This window comes from Tachyglossus aculeatus, chromosome 11 (genome assembly GCF_015852505.1).
Source record: "Tachyglossus aculeatus isolate mTacAcu1 chromosome 11, mTacAcu1.pri, whole genome shotgun sequence".
NCBI classification, from domain to species: Eukaryota; Metazoa; Chordata; class Mammalia; order Monotremata; family Tachyglossidae; genus Tachyglossus; species Tachyglossus aculeatus.
In genome coordinates, this window is record NC_052076.1 from 58,129,611 (window position 1) to 58,155,504 (window position 25,894).

A 25,894-nucleotide genomic window follows, 5' to 3' on the forward strand; every position below is an offset into this window, starting at 1 on the left:
GTTTACCTCTTGGGTAAAATACAGTTTATGGGCTGGATGTAGCCCTCCAAGCAATTTTTAGCACAAGTTAGATTTGGACCATCTCTAGATTCAATATTTTTCGCTTTTAGTGGCTCCTTCGTCAATCCGAAGGACTAACGGACTGTGAGTAACTAACTAACTGTAATTAACTGTCTCTATGGCCAACTTCAAGTTAGAAAGGAACCTCTTAGGATGGAAGTGCACTTCTGCAATTTAAATCCACTTCTCCCCTCCTCCTCCTCCCTTTTAATTTTGTCCACTCCATCGCCTCCCAGCTTTCCACTGTTGGCTGACCTGTAGCAATTTACAAATGTGGTATGTGGCAAAATAACTGCCCACCCCTAGCTTAGAAATTATGTAGTACTTCAGGAGCAAGGTGGGGCAAATTAGTAGTTGAAAATATTTATATGAACTGTGGCATTAAGTAGATTTTGCTGTTCGCTTATTGAATAGGTTTATCTACAAATATTTTTGTAAAAGTATTTATTAAATGCTTATTGTGTGCAAAGCACTGGGCTAAGTGCTGGTCTCTGGACCTCAAAGTTATAGTAGGGCTTCCAAGAGCTTAGTACAGTGTTCTGCCCATAGTTATCACTCAGTAAATACCACTGATTGATTGAGTGGATTGACAACAGATACATAAGGAGAGATTCTAGGATAAAGATCTCTGACTCAACATATAAGGACAAAAACTCACTCCAAGTAAAACAAAAAAAAAAGTAGTGGAGTACTGTGACTAGAAGAGCAGAGGTTTGGCTCTTCATTGCTCTGAGGCTCATAGTAGGCTCAAGAACACGATATTTCAACATTTACATTTAATATTTTAGAAGGTAAAATTGTAAGTTATCTAGAGTCAACATTAATACCAAGTACAAATAGCTTTTTCAGGACTGTGACTTATTTCTTCGTTCATAGATTTCTTGCCTCTATGGTTGTGCTTTCTAATTTTCTCCTCTCCCCTCCTGCTTTTGGTGGGGAAACACTTTACAAAGGATAGTTTGTCTTTGAGCACAGCCAGATTCCCCCATAAGAACCTTTAGTGATGGTGGGAAGAGTGTAAGGGAAGGCCTCTATTTTGGGGTGTTGCTATTTTTATTTCATACCCTGTGAAATTAAAGATAGTGTGCCACAATTTTTGGAACATATCTGGAAACTCCCTAGAGTGGTGCTAGAGGAAAAAGTATTTCAGTATTCTTTTAACTTTTTTCATACAGGAATGTATCTGAGGCCACATTTTCTTTTTTTTTCAAATGATGTCGAGTTGTGTCTGACCCATATCAACTCCGTGGCTACACCCTCTTCAGAACGTCCCCTCTTCTGTCATGAGGTCGTTTTTGTTTGTGTATCCTTAGAGTTTTCTTAGTAAAGATACAGAAGTGGTTTACCTTTGCTGCCTTCTGCGCAGTAAAAACTTGAGTGTCTGCCGTTGTCCTTGATCAGCATTGCTCCATCCTACCTCACCTCACTTCCTCCTTCTACAACCCAGCCCACACACTTTGCTCTTCTAATGCTAACCTTTTCACGGTGCCTCAACCTAGCCCACGGTGTTCCTCTGGCCTGGAATGCCCTCCCTCCTCAAATCCGATGGACATAATTCTTCCCCCTTTCCCTGCCCGCCCCCACCCCCGGAAAGCCTTATTGAAGGCTCATCTCCTCCAAGAGGCCTTCCCAGACTAAGCCCCACTTTTCCTCATCTTCCATTCCCTTCTGCATCGCCCTGACTTGCTCCCTTTGTTCTTCCCCCCTCCCAGCCCCACAGCACTGAAGTTCAGATCTGTCATTTATTTGTATTCATCGTCAATCGTATTTATTGAGCGCTTACTGTGTGCCGAGCACTGTACTAAGCGCTTGGGAAGTACAAATTGGCAACATATAGAGACAGTCCCTGCCCAACAGTGGGCTCACAGTCTAATTTGTATTGATGTCTGTCGTTCCCTCTCCGCCCCCAACTAGACTGTAAGATCGTTATGGGCAGGGAATGTGTCTGTTGTATTGTCCTTTCCCAAGTGCTTTGTACAGGGCTGTGCACACAGTAAGCGCTCAATAAATATGATTGATTGAACAAATGATTTGATCATCCGCCTTTGAATCTTTGCCATGCTGCTGCCCAGCACAGGTGAATTTGACTTTATCTGCCTCTTTGGCTTAGACCTTTCCATTATGGATAGTCCCATATGGCTTAGCTCTAACTTCATCAGTGTATGGCAGACTCTCCTGCCACAATAAGGTGTCAATTCGTAGGAGAGAAATGTACCATATTAGATACATTTACGGTTTCTTAGTAAGGTTGGTTAAGGGAGGGAAAAGGAAAGGAAGTGATTAAAAACAAAGTGATTTGTTTTTGGTGAACATTAATTCACAGAGCTATTTAAAGCTCTAAAATCTATGTATAATTTATGAAAATGGCAGGTTGAGTTGTGTATTGTTTCTTACTTTGAAATCAGTAGCACAAAGGCATAAGTATAGAAAAACTATCTCTTAAATGGTAAGGTGGTTTTAAAATATATGCTTTTGTTAATAAAACAAGGTGTCAAGATGACTAGGTTCTTAGGATTTTTAGTGTTATCCCCTAAGAATGTAAAACAGTTACATTTTTCTATATAAAACAGTTGTCAGCTATAGTGCCAAGTATTCATCTGGGAAATAATATAATTCTACCATAACTGGTTCTGGAGAGTGGTATGAATGGTTTAAATATATAATATCTTTTTCATTGGAATGAAATAATACCAAAATTAGCAATAATGAGAAATTTAGAAATTTATATCTTCATATATTTTTAGTGCTTTTCCACACTAGCACTAATAAATTATAAATGCCAGTATTCCTTATGGCAGTCTTACACTTCAGAGTACCACTCCACTTTCACCTTAGTAGCGAGCGTATAAATAGTATGTTGATTGGGTAAACATTTTGGATTTGGGGGCACATTTAATAAAATAAATTTACATTGTTCCCTGTACTGTTTAGTACTCTTGGACTGAACGGTCTTATTTTCACTAAACTAATAATGATTCTATTTAAGTGCTTACCATGTGCCAAGCACTGTTCTAAGCACTGGGGGAGATACAAGGTAATCAGGTTGTCCCATGTGGGGCTCACAGTCTTAATTCCCATTTTACAGATGAGGTCACTGAGGCACAGAGAAGTTAAGTGACTTACCCAAGGTCACACAGCTGACAAGTGGTGGAGCCGGGATAGAACCCATGATCTTTGACTTCCAAGCCCGGGCTCTTTCCACTGAGCCACACTGCTTCTCCAAACTAGTAAGCGCTTCCCAGGACACAGGATTCTACCATTCCTCAATTATTCAGGAACTAAATACATTTCTTGGGTTATAGATTATCTACACCCTCTGTTTGCCCTTAAACATACTATTGTGTTGGGAGGTAGGCACAGGGAGAGGAAACAGAATTACAATACACAGTTGAGAATTAGGACAATGTCAAATTGCCACATGCGTGTTCTTTCCTAGTGCTTAGTACAGTGCGTGCTTACTAAATCCTATTACCACTACCACTTCAATAAGCTCATTTACTACTTGTTAGGAGCTCTGGTAAAAGGGTTGGCTAGAGAGAACGTTTTGAAACTGTAGTGTTTGCAAAAATTACGGGGTAATGGCAATAATTCTGCTATGAATGCAACAATTGCTACTCACTCTCTGAACGATGCCACCTTCGAGGCATGCGGGGGAGGTGTGTTCAAGGACCTTTGTCTAGACAGCAATTTCTTCTCAAATCGAGTGCCAGTATAAATAGTAAAGTCTTCAATCAACTGTAATAATAATAATAATAGCATTTATTAAGCACTTACTATGTGCAAAGCACTGTTCTAAGCGCTGGGGAGGTTACAAGGTGATCAGGTTGTCCCACGGGGGGGCTCCCAGTCTTAATCCCCATTTTCCAGATGAGGGAACTGAGGCACAGAGAAGTGAAGTGACTTGCCCAAAGCCACACTGGAGACAATTGGCGGAGCCGGGATTTGAACCCATGGCCTCCGACTCCAAAGCCCGTGCTGTTTCCATTGAGCCATGCTGCTTCTCTAACTGTAGAGATTTGCATTCTTTTGTAATTAGATAAAAAAAATTCCAAACAATCCATCAGTGGTATTTATTGAATCTTACTGTGTGCAGAGCACCATACTAGGTGCTTGGGAGATATGATTGCCAGAGAGTTGGTAGATCTTTTCCCTGTCCACAAGGAGCTTACAGTCTAGAGGGGGAGACAGAATTAAAATAAATCATGGTTGTGTGTGTAAATGCTTTGGGGCTGAGGTTGGGGTGAATATCAAGTACTTGAAGGGAACAGATGTAAGTGTATAGGTGACATAGAAGGGAGAAGGTCCGGGGAAAAGAAGGCTTAGGGAAGGATTCTTGGAGGAGATGTGCTTTGAATAAGGCTTTGAAGGTGGGGAGAGTGGTGGTCTGTCTTCTGTGAAGGGGGAGGGAGTTCCAAGCCAGAGGGAGGATGTTGGCAAAGGGTTGGCAACGAGATGAGATGAGATTGAGGTACAGTGAGTTGGTTGGGATTGGAGGAGTGAAATGCGCGGGCTGGGTTGTAGTAGGACATCAGCAGGCAAGGTAGGAGAGGGCAAGATGATTGAGTACTTCAAAGCCGAAGGTAAGGAGTTTCTGTTTGATATGGAGGTGGATGGGCAACCTCCAAAGGTACCTGAGGAGTGGGGAGATGTGAACTGAACATTTTTTTTTTTTTTTTTAGAAAAATGATCTGGGCAACAGAGTGAAGTAAGGACTGCGACAGGAAACGGGCAGGTCAGCGAAGAGGCTGATGCAGTATTCAAGGCGGGAAATAAGTGCTTGGATCAGCGTGGTTGCAGTTTGGATGGAAAGGAAAGGGCGCATTTTAGTGACGCTGCTGTGAAAGTGAGTACTGACAAGATTTGGTGACATATAGTTTAAGATTATTCTAATTAAGCGTTTAAAATTAATCTGACACACCGAGAGCCTGAGTAATCGTTTGTAGTGAATTCATATCTCTGATGGTAAGACTCATTTGTATGCTTTATGACTCTTGGAAAGGATGGGGAAAAGTCCTTCCTCTTGAAGGGATATAGAATGGACGCAAGTACCTTGGGTCAGGGTAGTCTGGACCCCATGCACCCTGGCTAACTAGTTTTTGCAAAGACTTGTTGGGATGAAGGGGTTTTAATCTCACTAAAGGGCCCTCCAACAGGGAAGTCAGCTCTTGTGCCTCACATTGAGGGTCAGGGGTTTTTAATGTGTATGGAGGGGGGTGGAAGGGGGTGGTGAGGGGGGTGGGAGTTAGCCATCCTTCCCTTTTTCATCCTGCTCTGTCATATTAAACTGAGAAGGGTAACTTCTGAAGGGTTTAAATCGTCCTACTCTACCCTCCCCACCCCTCTTTTGCAAGGGACTAGGTGCATTGTCTCCAAACATTAAAATAGGAACTTTGTGTTTTGCTCACTATCTTTTCCCAGGGAATAGTGTACCTGGCTTTTCTTGGCCTAATTCAAGTTGTTTATTCACGACTCTAGTATTACTCAAATGAAGTAAGCCTTAGAAAGCTTCTGCAAGCTGCTTGTCAAAACACAGAAGTTATGGTAATGAGGCATAATTGGGCATATTAGCGTGAAGAAAATGTTCTCATTTCACAACTGTTGGAAGACACAAGTGTAAACTGAAGTCACAGATTTCCTAACCGTGTCTTGCCCATTATTTGTAATTTAAGATTACAGCTGTATTTTCTGTTTTGTTTACTGAAAATGTATTTAAAATAGCTTTAAGTGCCCCTTGGAAGTATTAAGGCTCAGACTATTTCAGGGTAGCCTGTTTGTAGGAATCTAAAAAACATTTTGTTCTTTAATTTCTGGTCAACCTGAAGAGGCAGATCTATTTCATTGCTTTTTTGGTAACTCTCTGCATGTCAGTTTGAGTCCTGTAATTAGCTAAACTGCAATTTTTTTAACTAAACACAACTATCTAAACCATAAAGCTTGAGGAAAATCAAAGCCTAAACACGCCATCTCTCCTGGAATAAATGGAAGCATTGACTCTATTCTATAATCATTTTGGATAGTTCTTCCTCCCTCCGTCCCAAGCATACTTCTTGGCCGATTTGTTCTACCCACTTCCTCTTCCTGGCAACGATTATTCCTGCCACTTTGGAAATTGGTTGCTAGGCTGGCCAGTTGTTATCCTAACAAATACTGAACTAAAATCACAGTCAAAAATGACCATAATGTTGGAGTAGAAGTTCCACAAAGCACTTTCATAAATCCAAATGCAGGGGCTTGAAATTCATCACATTTACTCACATCTGGATATTTTGAAGGAGAATAGTGATGAAACTGAGAAAAGTGGCTTAGATTTCTTCTCTTGGTTTCAGATTTTTTTAGGAATTGTAGAGCTCTCAGATAATGATAATTATAGTTGTGGTATTTTTAAGCTTTTAAAAAGGGCCGAAAACTGCTTTGCACCGAGGTAGATACAAATGAATCAGATTAGACACAGTCCTCATCCCAGTGGGTCTCACAATTAAAGAGGGAGGGGGAGAACAAGGTATTTTATCCACATTATATAGATAAGGAAACAGGCCCAGAGAAGTTGTGACTTTTCTGCCCAAGGTCATGCAGCAGACAAGTGGTAGAGGCAGGATTAGAATCCTGGGTTCCTGATTTCCAGTACCATGTTCTTCATTGCACCAGGCCACACTACCTCCCAGATGGGCCATAAATCACAATACCTACGGGGCTGTTTCAGACTTCTGTTCCCAAAGAGCATATTAGAGTGCTGTGTACGAAGGGGGAACTCCATAAATGGAACGGCTTTTCGTATTTATGTATGTAATATATGTATTTTCCCTAGCTGTAATTCACTTTAATATCTTCCTCCCCCAGAAGACTGTAAGCTCTTTAAGTTTTAATTTTTAAGCTTTTTAATTTTTCCTGTATCTCCCTTTCTGCAAATGATTTTAGCTCTGAGTAGAAAATTAATCAGATTGCTGGGGTTCAGTTTATTTTTAGGAAGCAATCATTATTTATTGAGCACTTTGTGCAGAGCACTGTACTAAGCACACTGACAGGGTTGGCACATTCGCGGGGGAGACAGACGTTAATAGAAATGAATAAATTACAGATATGTATAAGTGCTGTGGGGCTTAGAGAGGGACGAATAAAGGGAGTAAATCAGGGTGATGCAGAAGGGAGTGGGAGAAGAGGAAAGGAGGCCTACATGGAGGAGATGTGCTTTCAGTAAGGCTTTGAAGATGGGGAGAGTAATTGTCCATCGGAAATGAAGAGGGAGGGCACTCCAGACCAGAGGCAGGGTGTGGGCGAGAGATCGACGGCGAGATAGATCGAGGTACAGTGACTCGGTTGGCCTTAGAGGGGTGAAGTGTGTGGGCTGAGGGTTGTAGTAGAAGAGCATAAGGGGCGGGCAAGGTGATTAGTTCTTTAAAGCCGATGGTATGGAGTTTCTGTTTGATGCGGAGGTGAATGGGCAATCACTGGAGGTTCTTGAGGAGTGGGGAAACTTGGACTTTTATTGTATAATCTCTTAACCTTTCCTGTCCCTAGCTTAATTCCTTAGCCTTTAGGTTAACCCAAGTTATTTATGAATATGAAGTTGTGTGTGCAGGTATATGCATTTTTATGTGGGTGTATATAGTATACACATATGTAATAATAATAAATAATAATGATGGCATTTGTTAAGCGCTTACTATGTGCAAAGAGCACTGTTCTAAGCGCTGGAGGGATACAGGGTGATCAGGTTGTCCCACGTGGGGCTCACAGTCTTAATCCCCATTTGACAGATGAGGTAACTGAGGCTCGGAGAAGTTAAGTGACTTGCCCAAGGTGACACAGCAGATATGTGGCGGAGCCGGGATTAGAACCCATGACCTCTGACTCCCAAGCCTGGGCTCTTTCCACTGAGCCATGCTGCTTCTCTTATAAATCTCATATGTACATATATGTATATCTAAAATGTTGGAAATAGCTGTAAACATTACTAAATTTTCCTCTCTAACAAACCAACTGGGTATCAGTTTTAGGTCTAGCACGTTGATTTCCTTCAGTCACTGAACTTGTCAATGAGGAATGCCGAGCTAAATTCTCCAATGCCTAATTTTACTTCCTGGAATTCAAGGATTTTGGCAGAAGCATTAAATCTTCCAGATCACTCTGTGCAATCATTGGAATGAAGTCAGTGGGCCTCTACTGGATCAAAGTTCCTTCCGAAGTGACTAACTTAATTTCTAAGGCACCGAGAGATTTGGGCTTGATATGAAGTATAACCATTAATTTCATTTAGTTGAAAGCATTCTGCAAAGTCGTAGTAATGGTATTTATTAAACACTTACTATGTTGCCTGTATCCACCACAGCTTTGCCTGTATCCACCACAGCTTTGAGTACAGCGCCTGGCATATAGTAAGTGCTTAACAAATACCATAATTGTTGTTGTTATTTTTTCTAAGCACTGGGGTAGATACAAGATAATTGGGTGGACACGGTCCCTGTCCCACATGGGGCTTGCAGTCTAAATACTTGATCACTAATAAAAAACGCTGCTAGAAAGCCATTTGGGTACTTATCTTTTTCTCTCTAACAGTGGTAAGCAGGAAGCATTGCTCTCCATAGATTATGAACAGACCAACCATTCATTAATACTTTTCAGTAGATTTGTATAATTCCTAAATTGTCCATGTGATTCAGATAAAGTTGCAAGATTCTCGATCCCTATTCAGGCGTTCTTTCAAAATGGCAGGGTCAAAGAGGGGAGACCGCACACGCAGAAAGCCGAGAACTAGTGGAGGAAAAATGCTGAATCAGTTCTTTCTGAGTGTGAGCTCGTTGTCTTAAGCTGATCAGCAGAATTGTTTGAGCATCTTGCAGTGAATTTGTGTTTCCTGGTTAGTCTAAATTAAGAGAGTCAGGAAAAAGCAAAAATATCCAGGTGTAAATTAGTCTTTTGAGAGCCTGCCCAAGAACTGCATTTCACTTTAAACTTGGGAATGAGACTATTGATAAGAGAAGAATTGTCTACATATATGTACATTATCTTGGAACAGAAGCGATCTTTAATGTTGTATTGGTGTCAATTAAAATTTCGTTCTCGAGCATATAGTATATTCACTATTTTTTTCAAAGTTGAAACCCATGGGTTAATTTCATTAACTGGAATTATCTGGCTTTGGGATGTAGTGACCAAAGTTCTTCTATCTGCAGTCTGTCCCTAGTTTGGGAATAATTTATAAACTGATTCTGACAGAACATCAAGCTGTGTGGCAGAGTGTTAGCGGACACATGTTCAGCAAAGTGAATCGGGTCAGTTCTGAAGAATGTTATTAAAATTGTAAATAATATAAAGCTTGTGGGAAACCAGTATAGTATCTAAAAAACTAAACACATTTTGTCGACCTTCATTGCTCGCTCTTAGTTTTGAAACAGTTGAAATGTTATCAGCCACTTTTTCGTCGATGATGACGATGGTATTTGCTAAGCGCTTAATTCATTCAGTCATATTTTTGAGCACTTACTGTATGCAGAGCACTGTACTAAGCGCTTATATGTGCCAGGCACTGTTCAAAACACTGGGGTAGATACGACATAGTTGGGTTGGACACAGTCCCTGTCCCACAAAGGGCTCCCAGTCTCAATCCCCATTTTAAGATGAAATGACTGAGGCACAGAGAAGTGAAGTGACTTCACTTCAAGTTTACACAGCAGAGAAGTGGCAGAGCCAGGATTAGAACTCATGACCTTCTTACTCCCAGGCCCGTGCTCTATCCACTAGGCCATGCTGCTTCTCTGTTTATATATATGTTGCCAACTTGTACTTCCCAAGCACTTAGTACAGTGCTCTGCACACAGTAAGTGCTCAATAAATACGATTGATTGATTGATTATATTCTTGGCTGTGTTGAAGGGTTTTAGGAGAGAAACCAATGAATCAATATTACTTAATGCTTACTATGCACAGAGCACTAATTGGGAGCATATAATAGAGTTAGTAGACACTATTCCTGCCCTCAGGGAGCTACAATCTAGCAGGGGAGGCAGGCTACATTACAGGTAGGGAAAGCAATTGCGTATAAGGATAGCTTCCCAAGTGCTGTGGCGAGGAGATGGAGTGAGTACCTATGTATAAAGGGGTTAAGGACTCAAGCGCTTAGGTGACACTGGGAGGGAAATACGGTGGAAGGATGAGAGATTAGCCGGGGAAGGGTTCATGGATGAGAAGTGATTTTAGAAAGGCTTTGAAAATGGGGAGAGTCTGCTGGATGTGAAGGAGGAGAGAGTTCAGGGCAGGAGAGGGAAATGAAATCTTAGTCAGGGAAGGCCTCTTGGGGGAAATATGATTTTAGGGGGGTTTTGAAGGTGGAGAAAGCGGTGGACTGTCAGACATGAACGGGGAGGGCATTCCAGGCCATAGCGAGGACGTGTGCGAGGTGGTGAGATAGACGAGATCGAGGTACAGCGGGGAGGTTGGTGTTAGAGGAGCAAAATGCGCAGGCTGGTTTGTAGTAGAAAATCAGTGAGGAAAGATAAGCGGGGGCAAACCAATTGAGTGCCTTAAAGACTACGGTTAGGAGTTTCTGCTTGATGCGGAGATGGATGGGGCAACCGTTGGAGGTTTTTGAGGAGTGAGGACATGGGGACCGAATTGCTTTTATCTTTTTAGAAAACTTATCCTGCTGATCTTTTCTTTCCAGGAGAGGGGAAAGTGGGGTCTGAAGGCCAGAGTCAAGTGGAAGCCCTGGTTGGAAGGGTGGGGCCCCAGGCTCGGACAGGGAAATCCGGTCTTATTGTCTTCAGCCGATAGACTGGAAATGATCCAGAAACAGAGACCAAGATGGAGCTCCACCAATGATAGGATTAGATACCACTCGCTTTTGAAGCAACCTCTTTCACTTATGATTATATAAGTAGTGAAAATCCAAAGAAAATATGAGTTGTAACAGTATTTCAAGAATTTGATATTGTTGTTCTTTGCACTCTAACTGTATACAGTAAATCTCTACTCCTATAGTTTTCTGTTGATTGTGGCTGGGGAGAACAGAATATTATAAATTGAGGAAAGTTAATAAATTCTTCAAGATATCCCAGGTTGGCTGATCGTGGGTCTGGTCAAAATCACAAGTAAGAAATTATTTTAAGGGAGAGTAATGTAAATGGAATAGTTTAAAAGTTGAGAAACACTTCCTAGAACATTGTTTTTTTTGCTCATATAATAGAAATCTTCATGTGTATGTTAACTCAAAGGTCCTTTTGGTCCGATTATGCAATATGGAAAGTGTCGTAGAAAATTCCCAAAGGCATTTTTACCTGTCTCCAGCTAAGTATGTGACATTTAGAATCTTGTAAGGCTTCATTCTTTATTGTGTTACAATTTATGATTATGTGGGGAGGGGAGGAAGATAAGTATTGTGGGTGGAGTGAATCATTAATATGACTAATTTTTATTTTAAAAAATCTTTAACAGTTTCTTAATGCTATGCATTTGAAAAAGTAAAAGTTGGGAGCAAAGTGCTTGTAAGGATCAGTTTTACATAGCTTGAAAAAGTGTAGTTGAGACTTATAGACTCGGAAGATAACCAGGATTCCCCAAAATAAGGACTACAGATTGTTGCATTGATCAGTAAATTAGTAACTAATCATCATCAATCATATTTATTGAGCGCTTACTATGTGCAGAGCACTGTACTAAGCGCTTGGGTAGTACAGATTGGCAACATGACTGGCAACCTTAACTGCCTGTCTGTTGGTTAGAGCAAGCGTGTTGATTCCAGGCCATTCTTATTTATTGGTCTGCTCTTTATTCAGTTAATATTCTAGAGCTAATCTCAGGCCCAGAAGTCCTTTTCATAAATCAAATAAATTACATATTTCACATTTGTTTACATTCATTGATCAGCACCCCTAAAGTAAAATGCATGCTGACAACTACGCAAAGTTAATGTGATTAGAGTGAGAATATGGGTAAAAATGCGTTAGTTTTATGTTACGATTTTTGTCTCAAGTTTTAGCCACTGTCAGATTTTGAAGTAGAACTGGGGGAAGTGCTACCACTTCTGTCTGTAGAGGTTCCTTGCTCTGGGTCTTCTACCAATAACCAACGTTGAAGACGTTTCCTTCCTTCTAATTTATTAATTAAGTAAATAATTATGGTGTTCAGTAAGCGCTTACAACGTGCCGAACACTGGTCTAAGCGCTGGGGTAGATCCAAGGTAATCAGGGTGTCCCACGTGGGGCTCGCAGTCGTAATCCCCATTTGACAGATGAGGTAACTGAGGCCCAGAGAAGTTAAGTGGCTTGCCCAAAGTCACCCAGCAGACAAGTGGCAGAGCCGGGATTAGAACCCGCATCCTCTGGCTCCCAAGCCCATGCTCTTTCCACTAAGTCACGCGACTTCTCTGCTGCTTCTATTCCCCTCTTCCCCCAGCCACCATTCCCCTGCTCTCTCTTCCCCTCATAACTGGGAGGAATTTGTGGACACTGTCATCACGCCTCCAGATTTTCCAAGTGGTCCATTGCCTTTTCTAGTTTTAAACTGATTTCTTAAAACGCTTCGCCCACACTATACGGCAGTTAGTTTGAGCTTTGTATTTACTTGTTTCTGGTAGCAGATTTCATTATAGTTCTTAACTAGTGCGTTCAGTGTTAACTGGCATTGAAAATGCCGATGCAGTAACTTGAGATAAACCACTTTTGATCCAATTCGTTGTTGACAGCTAACCCCAAGAGAAATACAAACCAAACACAGCAAGAGTTAAAATATTTAACAAAATTACTCATTGTTCCATAACCTTCTTAACTCTTTTTTTTTTTTTCTCTTGGCAGGAAATGACCTAGAGGCCTTATAAATACATTGTGCATTCTTGCTTCAGACTACAATTGAGGGTAAACTCACTCTGGAAGCACCATTTATTAACGTTACAACGGAAATAACTACCTCAACCAACAGAAGAAAAGGAGGCGGAGGCTCGCAGTAACAAACACTCCAGCTTCTAATACTTGCAGAGCCTTCAGAAAACCCAAGTGGCAAATTTATTTTTCAGTATTAAGATGAAACACTACAGGTAAATGGATCTGACAGACAGGCTCTGTCAAAAGTGAAGAAATTTGATCCGCTGTCATAAAGACTTGGTTTAAAGTGAAGACTGCACTGCGTTTTATAATCGCTGTTGATCAGTGTAGCTTTTTGGTTTTGTTTTACTTTTTCTGATCCACTAATTGAGGTTCTGTAATAAGGTATTATTTTTCAAAGACGATAGAGTTATTTTGTCTGTCAGTTGAAAATGATGTATCAGCTGTCAAAATATGCTGCAGAGTAATTTTGAGTAATAGCTTTCCCTGCTCTCTAGTAATAGAGGGCGGGTAGGCTACTAAACAGGTCATTCAGCGTATTTTGGAGCCACCGCACTTGTGTTTTTTAGGTTTTTTTGTTTTGGATTACAATTTGTAAGTGCAGCAGGGCTGCCCGGGAAACACCAAATCAGCAAACCTTCCACCCCTCTCGCTCTCGATACAGACGCGACGGAAGCCTGTTTTTTGTTGGTCTGTTTTGTCTGGTTTTTTGAAATGCCTTTTGTGAAGCCTGGGTTCACAGTCCTCCACTACTGCTCCACATAACTTCAGTTCCGAAGAAAGACTTGGCCGGCCGATTAGTTCCAGGCGTTTGGGGACAAGTTCTTACCTATGTATTGCTGCAGCGCGCAGGAAAGTAAAATGGACTACAAGCGGCGCTTTTTGCTTGGCGGGTCCAAGCAGAAAGTGCAGCAACACCAGCAGTATCAGATGCCCGAGTTAGGCAGGACTCTGAGCGCACCCCTGGCGTCGACTGCCGTGGCCTCGGCCCCGCTGATTGCCTCAGCTGCTGCAGGCAGCTGCAACCACCCCGTGCCCCATACGACTCCCATTGCAGACATCCAGCAGGGTATCTCAAAATATCTGGATGCGCTCAATGTGTTCTGCCGCGCAAGCACTTTCCTCACCGATCTTTTCAGTAGCGTATTTAGGAACTCTCACTATTCTAAGGCAGCTATGCAACTGAAAGACGTGCAGGAACACGTCATGGAAGCGGCGAGCCGGCTCACGGCGGCAATAAAACCCGAAATAGCCAAAATGCTGATGGAGTTGAGTGCCGGAGCAGCCAACTTTAAAGATCAAAAGGAATTCAGCCTCCAGGACATTGAGGTAGGATATTTTCGATAGAAACGCGTACCGCTCTACTGTCTTACTTTCAGGTGGGATCTCTTTCATTTCGTAGTTGGAAGGGGTAAGCGTAAAGGGAAGTCATTTGTTTTCTCCTGCCGCTCTCTATATCTATATCCTGCCGCTTCCTCAGTTGGTTCTTAAGTAATCTTTTGTGCAGTGTTTCATCATGAACAGATTAAATAAGCCAAGTGTTAAACTCGCGTCATCCTGTTTTGAACAGGGAAAAAGAGAGTAGGATGGTTAAAAATTATTTTTCCTGGTTCTTGCCTCCTATTCACCTAATATGGTGAATTTCTCAAAAAACACGGGGGGATCGTTTTAGCGTGAATTCTGAATCTCGTAGGACCAGAGATCATGTTTTGCAGGCACAAAAAAATGGCAGGAGAAAAAATATCACTTTTCCAAGACTCAGCTATAGCCTTACTTCTTTTCTCTTTCATTTATAATTTATGAAAACAGTCTTCTAGGAGATGTCGTAATTACTTTCTCATACAGCTAGTATTTAACTGGTTTAAAAGCAAGTATGTACCTGGCCCTGAATTAATGATGTTAATATCAGTTGGATGCCCTGAGATATTGCTGAGAGTCTGTTTGGGGAAGAATTAAGATGTTTTAGCTTTATTACATGAATTATTTAAAAGTAGAACTAGCTGTGGGTATTGTATGCCTATCCCTCACTCCCCAGTATTTGCTGAAATGCGAGCTAACAGCTCAAAAATCAGAAAAATCAGTTCTTGGCCAAAAGCACTGTATCTTATTAGGATGAGGTAATACATTTCTACTAGTGAGTGTCTGTTCCAGAAAAGGAGAAGATCCCTATCAGTCACTTCCTGGGAACAGCGATTTGCTCACTGTCCTCCCCAGGTATTGAAATTTTGCATTTATCTTTGAGGAGTTTACTTGCACAACCACTACTGTCACATGGGGAAAATCTCAAGGAAGAAATAATTGTATTGGGGAAACTTCCAGAGAAATAACCGGAAATTTGGGTGGCAGGGAGTCACGGCGCCTCTCCATCTCCCCTTCTCTAGCCTCTCATTTCCCTAGGTGCCTCTAATCCCAAATGAGATTCTTTTTTTGGCTTTTGTTGTGGAAAGCTGACTAGATTGAGAGGTGTGTGTGTGTGTGGTGTGTGTGTGTGTGTGTGTACACAAGCACGTGTGTAAATACACAGAAATATCACATGCACAATAAACCTTTAATAAATGAATTCTAGTCCCGGCTCTGCCACTTGTCTGCTGGGTGTGACCTTGAGCAAGTCACTTAACTTCTCTGGGCCTCAGTTACCTCATCTGTAAAAAAATGGGGATTATGACTCTGAGCCCCATGTGGGACATGGACTGTGTCCAACCAGATTACCTTGTATCTACCGCTGCGTTTAGAACAATGTCTGGAAAATGAGTAAGCTCTTAACAAATGCCATAAAAAGAAATTTCATGTTTGTCATCAGGGTTCGTAGTAATTCTCCAAAAATTTAAAAATTGGGCATTACATTTCCTCAACTGTGCTTACACTCCTTCCCAAAGGCATAGTTAGAAGAATTTTGAAAAAGACAAGCTCTATCATAATATTTAAGCACAAACCCCCAGAATTTTCAAGAATGCACTCTCAGTAGATTTAAGGGTTTTTCTGTCGACAGACTTAGCAGTTGCAGTTGAAGCGATGTCAAGAAAATGTCACTTATTAGGATGGTGTTTTCTGAAAAAGAGAGTGTTATGATTACTTGTTATTTTCCTCAGCTTTTCTGAGAGAGAGAGAGAGAGTAGGTGTGTATGTCACAGAATATGACATGACTCTAGGAACAAAATAACAATGATGAAAAGGAAAGTGAGCTTTAACCACTGTAAAGCAGTGTGGTTCACTGAAAGCTCACCTCCTCCAAGAAGCCTTTCCAGACTGAGCCCCCCTTATCCTCTGCTCCTCCTTCCCTTCCCCTCACCACAGCACTTGTGACTATTTGTAAATATTTATTACTCTATTTTATTAATGATGTGTATATAGCTATAATTCTATTTATTCTGTTGATATTAACACCTGTCTACTTGTTTGTTTTTATTCTGTCTGTCTCCCCCTTCCAGACTGTGAGCCCGTTGTTGGGTAGGGACTGTTTCTATATGTTGCCCATTTGTACTTCCCAAGCGTTTAGTTCAGTGCTCTGCACACAGTAAGCGCTCAATAAATACGATTGAATGAATGAATGAATGAAAGTTCACTGGATGAAAATTACCTTCTCAGCCTTAATATAAAAAATTCTGAAGGAAGACTATATAGGGAGTAGTCTATAGATGTACTCCAATTATATAGTTCATGTTTAACACAAAAAATTCTGAAGGAAGACTATATAGGGAGTAGTCTATAGATGTACTCCAATTATATAGTTCATGTTTAACACAAAAAATTCTGAAGGAAGACTATATAGGGAGTAGTCTATAGATGTACTCCAATTATATAGTTCATGTTTAACACAGATGCAGCATGGAGGCAGTACTATTTCTTTATTTGCACTGAAGAAATGATGCTAGAAATGGCTCAGTTTAGCCATCCTTTGCCCTAGATGAGGGTACCTATTTGAGAGCCTCAGTCTCCATAGGTGCCCTCTCCTTTCCTCAATTATCCCACCCTCTCTCTGTTTAAACAGGGGCCACAGACGGCCCACTCTTTGGTGAAGGGAAACAGCTGCAGGGAGACTAGTGCGATCTGGTGCAGCCCCTCCCATCTGCCCTTATTGAGCGCTTACTATGCGCAGATCACTGTACTGAGCTTTCGAGAGGGTAGGATACAACAGAATTAGCAGACACAGTCCCTGTCCTTAAGAGTTTACAGCAATCCCACACTTGCCTCCGTTTACCACCTCCCCAACTCTCTGGCCGCTGCAGTTGTGCTTCTGATGATTCCCCACCCAGGCATACCCTGCAGCAGACTCAGAGTGCTGAGGAGGTGGTAAACTGACCACAGATATCATGGTGCAAACCATTCCATATGGGAATTACTGCAGTCTGAGCTGAAAGCCAGAAGTCATGGTGCTGGACAGAGTGCAAGACCTGTGCCAGCTGAGGTTTTTAAGATGCCACTGGAGCCAAGTCATAGCTTGGAGGCTGCCATCTCTCAGAGCCTGGGAGGAGACAAAGATGCAGAATGGGGTGGGGAATCAATCAATCCCGGGTTTTTAGTGAGTGCTTACTATGCAAGAGCGCTGCATTAAGCACTTGGGAGACAGTACAATAGAGGTGGTAGGCACAGTCATTGTTGAGATTACAGTCTAGCAGCAGAGACAGACTCTAAAATAAAGACGGACAGAGGCAGAATATCAGGATATGTACGTGAGTGCTGTGGGGCTGTGGGTGAGCTGAGACGGGTGGGGGGCTAGGCAGTTCTCAAGTTTATCCCTCATTTTGGGCCAGATACCAGTTCCCTTGAACACTACTGGGCTAATGGCTTTGCTGTTTTCCTCTTCTAAAAGAAGTTGGGTAGGTCCGAAGCCTACACAACACAAAGTTTTGTGCTGCAGGAGACAGGGCCCAGGAGCTGAGTAGGGGGACGAAATAATGGGAGGGGTATGGGTTTTGTACTTCTGACCTGGGAACAGGCAGTGGGGAATGGCAGCTGATTCTTTTAGAGAGGAGGGAAGGCCAGAATGGAGGGTGGAGGGTTAACAAGGCCCCTCATAACCACATTAGTTATGTCACCGTGTGATGAGAGTAATTCACATTGACCGCTAGAACCAGTTTAAGGCATTGCTAGACAATGTGCAGTTCAATCCACTGAACTCCCGGCCTAAAATTCGCCTCCTCGCAGAGTTGCATGTGTCACTAGCATTTGTCTATTATTTTAAAATAGCCTCCGTAGTCATTTTGTGTAAAACGTCATATATTGATCATTTCTTTGGCAGTGCATTTTTCTGTATACCGTGTACTCTCCAAAGTGCTCAGTATAGTGCTCTGCACATAGTAAGTACTCCATCCCTGCCCTCAGGGTGCTTGCAGTCTCAAGAGACAACAATCAATGTATCTATTGAGCACTTACCATGTGCAGAGCACTGTACTAAGCTTTTGGGAGAGTGTGATGCAACAGAATTAGTAGGCACATTCCTTGTCCATAATGAGTTTATAGGCATGGAAAAATAGAAATGCCTAATTACATTAACAACATTGCATGGCAGGCAGATACGTACAATCTTAGTTGGATGGAAAGATGTGGTGGTGATTAAGGGATTGGTGACTGTATTGCCTCTCCAACCAAGTGTATTTAGCTGGATCATTTAAAACTCTGTCACACAACCGAATGTTATAATTTAGACACAGTTGTAATCATTTTGGTATTAAATAACATGTGGTAAGTGCCGGGATAGGTACATGGTTATCAGGTCAGACAGGTTCCCTGTTGCACATGCAATCTATCGTAGTCCCATTTTACAGAAGAGGAAATTAAGGTCCAGAGGAGTTAACTGATTTGCCTGCGGTCACAGAACAGGTCAGTGGCAGAGCCAGGACAGAACCTGAGTCTCCTGACTTCTAACCCTGTGCTCATTCCACAAGACCACGTTTCCTCTCCATTTATTAAAGTTAGTCTTTTTGACTCTCCTTGTTTCAGTGCCCGATGGATAATATTCTTAGAAATGACTATATTTTGGCATATTTGGGATCTTAAGTCTTTGAACCCTCTTTCGGCTCTATGCTTGTAGTGAATTTTCCTCTCTGACAATTCTATTTCCTTTACCTTGACCTTTCCTCTTTTGGTTTCTACTTGACTTGGCTCAATGTGTTTTAGGTTTTCCATGAGCAGATGAGCACTTGTAATTTAGAGGACTGCATAGGCCCGAAATCTAGGGCCTGGCCCACTGCTAGCCTCTGTCTGTGCTTATCTAACCTGCTATTAATAATAATACTAATAATAGTTATAATTATTATGGAATTTAAGTGCTTACTATGTACCAAGCACTGTTCTAAGCACTGGCAGATTAGAAGGTAATCAGGTTGTCCCGCAAGGGGCTCCCAGTCTTAATCCCCATTTTACAGATGAGGTAACTGAGGCATAGCAAAGTGAAGTGACTTGTCCAAGGTCACACAGCAGATGAGTAGTGGAGTCGGAATTAGAACCCATGTCCTCTGAATCCCAACCCCGTGCTCTTGCCACTAAGCCATGCTGCTGCTCGGGAAACATGGCAAACTTTACATGTGCCACAATACTGTCCATTAGTGAGTTCTGGACCACTTAGGATTTGACCTATGCATATTTATAGTTTGGTGTCCCCATTTTCCCTGCAGCCCCCTGAGGCCCAGAAGACCCAAAGACAAAGAGGCTCAAGTCTAGGTGAAATTGCTTGCCAGGCTGTGATATTCTTTGCTTGGTGATCTTTGACTTAGTCAGTAAAGCTCAAATGAGTTTGTTCATTTTCATTCCAAATAAGTATTCGTTGCTGTTGCTGCTATAAACATCTTATAGCAGGTGTCTTCCAGCGGTATATTATGTGTTCAGCAAATATTTTATTGCCTTGGCAGCTTCTAATGATTTCTTGTTTTAAGGTATTTTAGGAATTCAAGACTGATGGCTTTGTTGAATACCAAGCATGAGTTAAGCTAAGACTCATTTGTTTATTTTCTATTTCCTCTCCTTTGTTCATTATCCTGCATAGGTATTTCATTAGGGGTAGGTATTTCGGTAGGGATTCCATTATTTGCCGAAGCATGTTTTCCTTCCGCTGGCGGCAGGGATCATTTAGTTATCTCATCTTCCTGGCTGCTTGGGTTGCCTAAGAAGCAGTCTCAACGATTGTTTGTTCATAGGAAGTTAACATTGTTAAGAATTTGAAGAAAAATGTCTCTGTCCGAGTCTGAAAACTTCTACATGACAGGGCGGATTTCACTTCGATTCAATTTCATGCAACTCAGTAGAAGACAGGCATTCCAGCAGATAGTATTCATCTCTAATGCCATCATTCACTGGCTGAGCTTGCCTTCACTTCTTATCCCTTTGGCTTCCCCAAGCATTTTTTCGTTTGCCCTCAGCTCTGTTCTTTCTTCATATATTGGACAATTCCCTGCAAATGTTATCCATGGAGAGAGGCCTTAATTGAGTCGAGACCTAGGCCTCCTGGAATCATGGAACAGAGGATGTATCTTGTGTATATAGGCCAAGATTATTTCAAAAACCAAATGGACAACATGTCTCTAATTTTGTGTTATCCCTAAGGTCTTTATAATTGAGGAAAATGTCCTTTTGATTTGCAATCAGGCCAGGGGATAGTGGAGAAAAGTGGATATAGGGACAGCTGTGTGGCTGTCTTTGGATGTTTCTCTTGCTGCTAGAGAGGGGCATATTTCCACAGTCATTCCCCAATTAAATATAAATGTAACACTGGGAAGATATAAATGCTGTGGGCCTAATCACTGCTTCACCAGAGACTTTCTCTGGAGAATAAATGTGTTAATTAAGCCAGGTGGTGAGGTTCAGATAAATACGTAGACCAGCCGAAAGTTTCACTTGCAACTTTCTCTCACAAAATGCCCACAAGACCATTTGGGAGAAGTAGGAGATGTGTTTTCATCCTTAGAATTGGCTGAGAAGCAGATACCTTTCATCCAATTGGTATTTTTTTTTAAACCTTTCATTTAGAAAAAAAAAAAAGGTTCCAGAACACTTAAAGTGGAGGCTGGGGCAGACTCTGAAATTTCAGGACTATCCCATTTAAAAATCAAGAAACCTGGTCACCTGGCTTATGCCCCCAAATAACCTGATTACAGCCTCAATTGTAGGAAGGTGGCCAAGTCATTTTAAGTCAGGGCCTTAGTAGTCCCATCTGGGAAGCGCTTAGTACAGTGCTCTGCACACAGTAAGCACTCAATAAATACGATTGAATTAATGGGAACCCTTTGGGGGCTCACATCTATCTAAAAGGATTTATGTATATTTACTGAAGTAACTGCTCGCCCTCATTTTTGAGTAGGAGGTGAAAAATGATTTTTTGTGGCTTTTAATTTGTGATCAGTGATAGCCACCACTCCTAGGGGGAGGGGGTGGAGCACAGGGATAAGAACAGAAGAATGATGAAAGGGGGGAGTTCATTCATTGAGTGCCTATTGTTTGCAACACTTTGGAGAATGCAAATAGCTACTCTGTTGGGCAGGGAATGTGTCTGTTGTTGTATTGTACTCTCCCAAGCGCTCAGTACGTTGCTCCGCACACTGTAAGTGCCTAATAAATACGATTGAATGATCAAATGAATGAAAACTATAGCCACTTGTCTGCTATGTGACACTGGGCTCATAACCAGTTCAGGGAAGGGACTCTCTATTTATGGCCATTTACGGAAGCAGCGTCAATTAGTGGAAAGAGCATGGGCTTGGGAATCAGAGGATGTGGATTCTAATGCTGACTCTGCAACTTGTCTGCTGTGAGATCTTGGGCAAGCTGCTAAACTTCTCTGTGCCTGTTACCTCATCTTTGAGTCCCACATGGGACAACCTGATTACAGCGTATCTACCCCAGCGCCTACAACAGTGTTTGACACAAAGAACTTAACAAATGCTGTAATTTGAGAAGCAGCATGGGCCTGGGAATCAGAAGGTCATGGGTTCTAATCTGGCTTCCACTTGACTGCTGTGTGACTTTGGGCAAGTCACTTCACTTCTCTGTGCCTCAGTTATCTCACTGAGACTGTGAGCCCCGTGTGGGGCAAGGACTGTGTCCATCCCAATTTGCTTTGTATCCACCCCAGCGCTTAGTACAGTGTCTGGCACATAGTAGGCACTTAACAAGTACCATAATAATAATAATAATAGTAATATTATTATTATTGCCACAGCCTACAGGTCCCTGCCATCGCTTGGCTGTAGTAGTGGGAGCCATGTAGGCATTGAGAGGAGGCCCCTGGGGTGATAGCACTCAATTCCAGCTAGGCTTTGCTAGTTAGTGGGAGGTGGGCACAGATTGTAAGTGTGTTCCCCCGTCTTCCCCTCCACCCCACCTCGGTCCCCAGTTTTCTGAGTACCTCATGTCTTTACCTTTTACCCATCCTCTCTTTGTTCCCCTACTTTTTTCTGTCCTCCCTCTGTTACCACCTTTTTCTCTCCATCCCACCACCTCTATTTGCCTTCTCCCTGACTTTATCTCCCCTTCTGGAACTTCCTTTTTCTTTGTCTCTTTGTCCTTCTCTCTTTCGTTGTTTTCCTCAACAGCTTATTTTGATTCCAAACCCCTGGCCTACTTTGACCTCCTAAAAAATCGAATGAACTTAACCCTGAGGGATATGAAGGGCATGAAACAGGTTGCATGGGTTGGGTTGACTTCCACCAGACCTCTGAACTAGTTCTCCAGGCCTATAAATAGCGTCATGATGCCTTCATTAGATGGCAGCCAGCCAGCCAGGAAAGTGGAAGTCTGGTGTAGGTGAGCTACAAAGAAAGAGCCAGCCAGGAAAGGGGAAGTCTGGTGTAGGTGAGCTACAAAGAAAGAGGAAGAGGAAGAAAGAAAGAGGATTGGCAGGTGCCAATCTTCAAGTGTCTTCATTTTACACTTGGAAAAAGCTTCCCTGAGCAGTGTTAAACCTATCAGTATAAAAGTATGTCAGACTTTCTTAGTAGAAAGAGAATTACTTCTTATCCCCTAAATAGAAAAGTAAAAAGAGTCATTGCGGAATAAAGGACAGATACCTTGAAAAGAAATCCCCAGTATTAGCAAAATTGTGAAAGGAAATCTGTATTGAAAACCTTTATCATCCCTAACAAGGTGCAGTTTTATTGCTCTCACAATAATAATAATAATAATAATAATGGCATTTATTAAGCGCTTACTATGTGCAGAGCACTGTTCTAAGCACTGGGGAATTTACAAGGTGATCAGGTTGTCCCACGTGGGGCTCACAGTCTTCATCCCCATTTTACAGAGGAGGGAACTGAGGCCCAGAGAAGTTGTGACTTGCCCAAAGTCACACAGTTGACAAGTGGTGGAGTCGGGATTTGAACCCATGACCTCTGACTCCAAAGCCCGTGCTTTTTCCACTGAGCCCGGGCTCAGTATTTGTATCTGTACTCCAAATTTCTTTACTACCTTATGCACAAAAATTCTAATTTAGTGTTTTCTAAAAAGGTGTGTTTTGTAAAAATGGATGCTAACTTTTGTGGTTGATATGCGCGTAGAAAAACACTTTAAACCGTAATTCTACGTCCAGCATTATAAACCCTCATATAACCCAAGAGTTGTGTGATCGGCAACCCTGGGATCTGTTAATGGTTGTTAGAACAGTCCTTCAGTTCAAAACTGATGCGACTGACACTTGGCCGTGAGGTTGGCTCAAGAACCTCTTCTCCTTTTCCCCCATTGACTCAGTGGTTCATCCAACACATGTTCATAAGGTGAAGCCGCGGACCTTTTGAACCTGGGTTATCTTTCCTGGAACCTCAGTGTGGAGTGGGAGGCAGGCAAACTTCCACGTTGTATACGGGAACTTCAGTTGAACCATGCTCAGTTGGTGTTGTGTAACCCACTTGAAGGGAATAGAAGAAAGTTCATGCAGGCAACCTGGAACCCCTCCAAGATGCGGTTACCTAACCTACGTTGATACTGACTCCCTATCTGCTCTGATATGGGGTTTGAAGAATGTTATCACCCTTCATATTGAAGCGAAGGGTATCCACCTTTTAACAGTGTTTTGCAACTAGTACATCAGAATCATTTTTGCCTTTCATCAATTGAAGACTTAATGTAGCTGATTTTGTTCATTTTTGGCCACTATAATAATAATAATGATGATGATGGCATTTGTTAGGCGCTCACTATGTGCCAAGCACTGTTCTAAGTGCTGTTCTATAGTTATTTCCCAGCTGAAATTTATTTGGCAGAAGTAATGTTCATTTTTTTTTGTAAAGCAGAGACTACTTATGCTAAACAGTTCCACCTATCCGCTGAAGGTGTGTAGAGTGCGTGTTTATGGTATGGTAATTAGCAAGCATTAGCAAGCACATGTTGCCAACTTGTACTTCCCAAGCACTTAGTACAGTGCTCTGCACACAGTAAGCGCTCAATAATTACGATTGATGATGATTTACTGAGGCAATGCACTGTACTAATAGCTTGGGAAAGTAGGAAGGAAATGAAACACTCATGTTCCCTGATCACAGGGAGCTTGCAGTCTTATTGGAGAGACAGAAATAAAAAATAATTACTAATAGTCGGCGCAGTAGGAAGAACAAAGATCAGATAGGAAATACTTCCTATCTGTACTTCCCAGGCACTTAGTACAGTGCTCTGCACACAGTAAGCGCTCAGTAAATACGACTGAATGAATGAAATAAAATGAACACTCCAAGATGAAATATCAGAAGCAGAGGAACTAATTGAAATATACATATAAGTGATGCAGATCAGTATAAACACCAAAGTTCAGTGTCAACTGTGAAGGCAAACTATGTAAAAAATGTTTTTATTCAAATACTCCTCACCTCCTGAAATAACTTTTCAGGACAGACTGTCTGCCTTTTGGTTTTAGTAAGCTTGTTTTTCTCATCAAAAAGTGTAATCTAATCTTCACAAAGCAGTTCCCAGAGTCCACGTAGGAATTGTTTTCATCGCTTCTCTTGGGATATAGTCTTTTATATCACATCCCACTCGCGTGGTACTAAAAAAGTCAATTAAAAAAAATTACTATAGAATAGTTGAAATATAATGTAAACTACAGTGAAATCGTAAAAAGGACCTAAAGTTTTGGCATTAAGTTTTAAGAGATAACCCAGAACTAAAAATATTTTATTTGTAAAGTATACACAAAAATTAAAGGAGGGGAAGTGACTGAATTGCATTGGAATGTCCAGAGAAAGCATTCAGGCCGAATCCATTTAATTTCAATCTCTCGACCCTTTGAAGAATGCCCAAAAAAGAAAAACAGATTGAGTGAGGGTTCAAAAGAAGTTGGATCATGAGAAACTGATAAATTGCCTATAAACTGTACTCAAAAGGTTGTCTTAACTGCATAAAACGAAATGGAAAATTGAAACTTATTTTTGTGGTGGTTTTCTGTAAGGAGAGTTTAGTGTTGATGGCCCTGTTTTGAACATTTTTAAAAGTAATGTTTTCTTTAAAAAAAAAAAGTTAGGCGTCTTCTTTGGTTTCCTACATTCCTTGGTAGGAATACCTTCTAAACATATGTCATGGATAATCTATTAACGTGGCAAGGGTTTGGATTTAGGAAAGGCAGTTCTGAAATTTCAGGTTCTGTGTTGCAAACTCCCTTAGGTTTTTTGGAGGCCCGGGGTGTCCGATAAACCTAAAAGCAAAACAAGGGTCAGCTGTGGGAGGAGTTGCATGGGAACCTAGAGGTGGTTCTCTGAGAGCTGAGCCCTAGGGTTCTGGGGCTTAGGTGGCAGGCTTTGTTTGGAGTCGGCTTTGCTCCGCTTCCAGGCTGTCCATCCCCTCGCCCCCTCCTACCTCACCTCCCTTCTCTCCTTCTACAGCCCAGCCCGCACCCTCCGCTCCTCTGCCTCTCACCTCCTCACTGTGCCTCGTTCTCGCCTGTCCCTCCGTCGACCCCCGGCCCACATCATCCCCCTGGCCTGGAATGCCCTCCCTCCGCACATCCGCCAAGCTAGCTCTCTTCCTCCCTTCAAAGCCCTACTGAGCACTCACCTCCTCCAGGAGGCCTTCCCAGACTGAGCCCCCTCCTTCCTCTCCCCCTCCATCCT

At 42.0% G+C, this 25,894-nt stretch overlaps 1 protein-coding gene across 3 annotated transcripts in view; it reads left to right on the top strand.

Moving 5' to 3' along the window:
* GARRE1 (granule associated Rac and RHOG effector 1) overlaps positions 1-25,894 on the top strand; it is an 85,561-nt gene that overhangs the window by 26,389 nt on the left and 33,278 nt on the right. For 2 of the 3 annotated variants that reach the window (XM_038753385.1, XM_038753387.1), the window contains exons 1-2: positions 4,806-4,903; positions 12,846-14,201. In XM_038753385.1, the coding sequence (XP_038609313.1) occupies positions 13,704-14,201 (498 nt within the window). In that variant the 5' untranslated portion in view covers positions 4,806-4,903; positions 12,846-13,703. Of the gene's footprint in view, positions 1-4,805; positions 4,904-12,845; positions 14,202-25,894 lie in introns of those variants that run through there. The other variant, XM_038753386.1, reaches the window with a different exon arrangement.